This window comes from Propithecus coquereli, unplaced genomic scaffold, assembly GCF_000956105.1.
Source record: "Propithecus coquereli isolate 6110/MARCELLA unplaced genomic scaffold, Pcoq_1.0 Scaffold153, whole genome shotgun sequence".
Lineage (NCBI taxonomy): Eukaryota > Metazoa > Chordata > Mammalia > Primates > Indriidae > Propithecus > Propithecus coquereli.
Genome location: NW_012139747.1, coordinates 2,026,925 through 2,032,783, shown reverse-complemented (window position 1 = coordinate 2,032,783; position 5,859 = coordinate 2,026,925). Strand labels below are relative to the sequence as shown.

Genomic DNA, 5,859 nt, shown 5'->3' with positions numbered 1-5,859 from the left:
TCCTTCTACCCTGGTTTATAAAATTCTTCATTCACTTAACAAATATACCAAGCTTCTACTGTATGTAGGCTATCTTTAGGAGCTGAGGAGAAAGCGATGAACAAGCAGACAAAACTCCCTGCCTTCATTGGGTTTGTGTCCCAGTGGGAGAGATAAACAATGAAGAAGATAAATAAGCAAAGTAGATCGATGGTTAGATGTAGGTGAGGGTATATGAAATGTTGAAGCAGAGCAGGTGATGGTAGTGAAATTCAGGTGGGTGGCCATTGTATACCTTCCTGAGAAAGCAGCTTTTAAGTAAAGATCTGGCAGAAGTGAGCCACACCAACACTGGAAGGAAGGTCTTTCTGTGGCAAGAACAGCACATGTAATGGCCTTGAGGGAGGAGTGTGCTGTGTGGTTGAGGAATGGCAGGGAGGCAGGTGGAGCAGGAGAGAGGAACGAGCAAAGGAGAGAATAGGAGATCTTTTAGCTCAGCACTAGTGGAAACCAGAGCTTATGGGGAATTGTCTTTATATCACTTTCAGATCTCTATCTGTTATGGACTGAATCGTGTCCCCCAAAACTTGTATTTGTGCTTTCGTTAATGGTTTTCTAATCATTTCATATGGCTGTATTTGTCTTCCCAGCAACATTACATGTTACTAGAAGGCAATTTGCCAGTATTCTACCACTTTGGTTTTCTCTGTAGCACCCAAGCATGTTGAGCTGATTGTTTTTGAGCCTTTGAAGATTAATGATATAGCAAACTTCTGTGTACAAAGCCCTTAGCAATTGTAAATACTTAGCAATTGTTATTTTATCAGTAGCAGCAGAACAGCAGCATCAAACATGCTGGCCTAAAAATGACCATTGTCTTCAACCTTACTTTTTGGCATGCAGCTGATTTTTCATTAAAATATTTTATTCTATTTTTGAAGACCATCAAATTTTCAAATATAATTTCTCAATTATGGGATATCCAATAATCTATAAAAGAGATTGTGCTGCACGATATTTTGTGATGTGGCTTTGTGTTTGAACAATAATACCTAACATTTACTGAGGTGTGCTTTCTTTACATGTAATATCTCATATAGTCCTTATTAACCTTGTGATAAATGCTACTATTATACCCACTTTAGAGATGGGGGCCCAAGTAAACAACAGAGGTCATTCAGCTAGTAAGTACAGAGGCCTAAATTGAATTGGTTAAGATAACAGCAGCTACTGTAACAAGCAAATCCCCAAATGTGTAGTTGCTCAAACACAACAGAAGTATGTTGCTCATTCACATAAAATCTGAAATTGGGGTTTCTTATTGGCAGAAGGCTCGCCTCCAAGTGGTGATACAGGGTCCCAGGCTCCTTCCTTCTCATAGGCCCCAAGAACATCAGAGAAAAAGCATGGAGAATGGGGCACAAGAACATCTTCTGCCAGGCCTGTGATGCATACCATGTTAATCCACTGGCCTGGTTTCAGTCATCTGGCCACACCTAACTTCAAAGGAGGCTGAGAAATGTAGTCCAGCTGTGTGTCTAGGAGGAAGAGGAGATGGCCCAGAAGCCCAGACATTCTGATTCTACAACCCATGCTGATAGCCATTATGACGTCTCTGTGGATTAACTTTAGAATCGGACATAATATATTGTATGTTTCACGCACTTGTTCAGCCACTGATTGATGAGAACACCTCCACTGTGTTTTGAAATGCTATTTCTTAAGTCTCTCCATTTCCAAGTGGTTTTCCACTGTTGTTTGTTCTATTTGTAAATGCCTGCATTGCTTTGACTGTAGTATCTTGCTTTAAGCTCTGTTTTTTAAAAAAGAAAACCAAATCCTCAGAATTATGAAACCAGTGAATTAAATATTTCCAAGAGCTTTTTTTGGATTGTGTCAGTCTAGATTTTGTTTTCCTGAGGCTACCAAAGAAGGAGTATGACTTGCTTAAGAAAGTCTTTCCTTGACTCTCATGGAAGATCTTCATCAAATCTCATAAAAGTGGAAAGGTGGCTTTATATTGAGTAGTGAGGCAGAGGATTCAAATATAACCACGAAATTAAGGCTTTCTGACTTTTAAAATTGTGTGTTTTCCTAGAAACCACACAAGAGTAGTTGCTAAGGTGGTCTTAAAAGATTTTTAAAATGTGAGTACGAATATGGGAAATCTCAACAACTACTTAGATCGTGATTAGGCTAACAAATAATTCTATACTTTTAAATTTTAACTTTCTCATTTTGAAATTCTTAAACTATTAATAAACATTAATACAATGTATTTGGTTTTGTAAAGAGATATGCCCAAAGAGTATTGACTTTGAATAGTCAGTTTAATTAACAAGTTGCTAGTTCTTCAAAGAGTGTTAACCTCAAGAATACAAGCTCCAGCCTCAAACTGACTTTCAGTTACAGAGACCTAAAAACTCAAACCAAAACCAAGACAGATATATCACCAGCTGAGAAAGAAATGCTCAGATGGGTGCTATAGAAGCTTGGAGAGCTTCTAGGTTAAGTTGGGGACCTGGTCAAGGAAGTCTTTCCTTGAGAAAGAGCCAGAAAAAGATATTAGAGATGTGGAATCACAGAGAGGTGTGTGAGCAGGGTGTGTGGCAAGGAGTGGATGACCCAAAATGTATGTCTGCTGCTTTTTCATATATCATTTTCATGTGTTATTTCTCATGAGCTCCAAATTCCAGTAACAGTGCCCTGTAAAGGTACATTGTTAAGTTCTTCTGCTTGTAGTATACCCTAGAGACACACAGTCCTTAGATACTCAGTATGAAATACTTTATTGCATTTTTAAATGCAGACATTCAGGTTCATTATAGAAAGTGGTCTATTTTTAGGCTCAGGAAAAATCAAACCCACTTCTCTAAAAGAATTTTGGAGATAAATACTCATATAAAACATTTTCTTAAGCAATCCCTGTCCTTCAAATGATCTGATGCTCCATTGAAATCTCCAAAGAAAGCTTCAGATATATCTTGGCTCAAACTTTTTCAAACCAAAGTCACTTATTTTCTGATGAGTCAGAAGATCATGTTGATGGATGAAACTTGCTGACATTTGGATGGTTAACCAGTTAATTCTCCTCAACACCAATATCTTTCCAGTGATCCTCTCTTACCTCAACTGTTAGTGAATTACTAAAAGAATAAAAGTGGCTCCATCAACACTGAGCCCTGGGAATTGTAGGATTTAAGCTTTTTGTGCCTGAGGTGACCAGGACTGCTGGGTAGCAGAAACAAGCACATACTTCCTCTTCTGACTCTTCCTCGTAGGTTAATGAGGCATCACAAGAAACAGAGATCCACGAGTTTGTCTTTCTATTGACTTCTTAGATATAATATATCTATATGGTAAAGCCCAATTTGGCCATCAGATGCAGTAATGAGGCCAGATTCTGGGACATGGATCCCAAAGGCAAAAGTCTGGTGGGTGAACTCTGGGATACTCAGATCCCAGGAGATACCACAGAGCCCTACATTGCCCAGCTTTATACTCCAAAGTCAACTGACCTCACCCTTGTACATTACAAGTTCCTTCCTGACTTGCAGCAGAAAAACTAAGTACCCAGAGAACATTTCCTATTCTCTAGAACTTTCCAAATTGTTGACTTATGCCAGCAGCTCTAATTGGACTTGTGCAGGTAAAGAATTGTGCTCACCCTCAAAGTACAAATAGCCTACCTGTTATTCTATCTGAAACACACGCTTGCTTCATGTTTGCTTACATAAAAGGATATCAGTCCTACTCTAGGTTTGGCCGACCCACCAGCTGCGTCTAACAGCCTCACTCTGGGGTCTTGAACTCACTGTGGTTCAGTACTTAGGAAAAGCTTATTTAGAGAAACAGAATTAGAGAGGATTGCCTGAAGTTTATGCCATCCCTCTGTTCTCCTTAGAAACTCCTGACATTTATGTCTCTGGATTAGGCCAGATCACTGAAAAAAGGAATTCCTGGCTGACATCATCCTAACCCCTTGTGGAATTGAGTGAAGTGCTTACTCTCTTCCATTCAAGCCTCCAGCCCCAGCCTCCTTTGAGTGAAGTAACATTTAGACCTACAAAACTCCCTGTTGTATAGCTGATGTCTTCACTGATACGCTATACACAGTGGCTAAAAACCTACAGGAGAAATAGTTCCCTGGCCTCACTGCCAGGAATAGTTGTTCTCATCTGAGCAATGCGTTTGCTGTGATCCTGTATACTAAATGAACCACCTACCTGATTTTGGCTGCCAGGAGACTGAGAGACAGGGCAGCAACCTGTCTCCAGCATCAGTACCAAACTCCTTAGCCTAGATTTTCTAGGTTAACCTCACTCCTGTCTTTACCTTATTTTCTAAGCTCTTATTTTTCTTTTTTCCCCTCATGTTATCACTTTCTTTAGGTTATTGAATTATCAGAATTTTTTTTGAGCTACTTAAATCTTTTAAGAAATAAATTTGAGGTATATAAATGAATTAAGTATTCTCAGTTGCTCTGTTTTGAGGACAAGACATATATAAATTATTAGTTTTCAGATAACTAGACTATGCTCAATATAGTTGGCATTAAAGTCATTACTGTTGTGTCTGTGACTAAACTATATGTGTACACTGTCAGGGACTTGGCTATCTTGGGCATCTCTGTGTGTGTAGTTGCTGGTGCTCAGTAAATATGCCCTGAGTGATTTGAACAAACAGGATCTTTTGGTACCTGAAGGTTGCCATCATTATATCAGAAGCAAAGTGAAGACTTGGCACTGCGGTGTTTCCTCCACCCTCATCAGACAGGAGGACAGCACTGGCACCTCTGACATTCTCCTGTCTCCCTCTCTGCAGACTCACATTTCAAGACTCCCTCCTGGTGCGGTGGCAGGACAGTCCGTCGCAATTGAAGGTGGGGTTTGCCGCCTGGAGAGCCCAGTGAACTGACCCTTCAGGCTGAGCGTGAGGCCTCTGAGATGCATTTCAGAACCTGAGCTTTTTGGGGTTTTTATGAAGTGGGATGTTTTATCTTCCTTGTTTTATAATTCCTATCGCAACCTCGTGCACCGCTCGAGACACAAGTGCTGCTGTAGTTAGCGCTTAGTGACAAGCGGGCCTTTGGCGGGTGAGTGGGATCGTGTGTGTGCATGTGTGTGCGCGTGCGTGTGTGCTTGCTTCTCCCTTTATGAAATAGAAATTCCTCATTGTGTAACCTAAGACCAGGAATGATTAAATCGTCTTTACAAAATGTGTGCTCTAACTGTTTACAAGTAAAACCTAAAGTTGCAGGAAACATTTTTTATTCCCTAAAGAGGTACCAACTGTCGTTGATGTAATGTGTCAGAACTGAAGAGTAAATCTACTTGTTTAAATGATTTGACAGTGGCAGTACTCCATTTAATGATAGTAATAAATAATAAAGTGTTTTTATTTGTTAACCAGTTTAAGTGGATCCTGTGGTAACTTAAACTGTTGTTCTCATCCCTCATATGGGGCATTTTTCTTTAACAAAGAATGGTTTCAGTGAAACAATCTAGCAGAGAATTAAGGTCAGAACCTTTTTAAATAATAGTCTGATAAAGTTTGTACTTCTTTCCACAAGCTTTTCTAAGCTTAAATATTGCATAGCTTCGAGCTATATGTACTATATTATGAATGAATATGTAAAGAGAACATACAGTAATGCACAGTCCTTAATTTGTGTATAATGGAATGTTATTTACAATATAACTGTAAATAAGAAAGCAAAGTTTATGGGAAGATTCAATATTATCTTTGTTTCTTGTTTAAATATATTTTTAAGATAAAGGCACAAAAATAAAAGAAGCATATTACTGGGTATAGTGTGTGACTCCTCTTCACAGACTAATAAATTTTCTTTTGAATCATAGATTGGAGACCTATTTTGTA

At 39.1% G+C, this 5,859-nt stretch overlaps 1 protein-coding gene across 1 annotated transcript in view; it reads left to right on the top strand.

Annotated features, from left to right (window-relative positions):
* The window catches only part of TASP1 (taspase, threonine aspartase, 1), a 370,289-nt gene extending 365,114 nt beyond the window's left edge, over positions 1 to 5,175 (top strand). The window contains exon 11 of the mRNA XM_012640422.1: positions 4,804 to 5,175. Within this exon, the coding sequence (XP_012495876.1) occupies positions 4,804 to 4,896 (93 nt within the window). The 3' untranslated portion in view covers positions 4,897 to 5,175. The remainder of the gene's footprint in view (positions 1 to 4,803) is intronic.
* Positions 5,176 to 5,859: the final 684 nt, after the last annotated feature.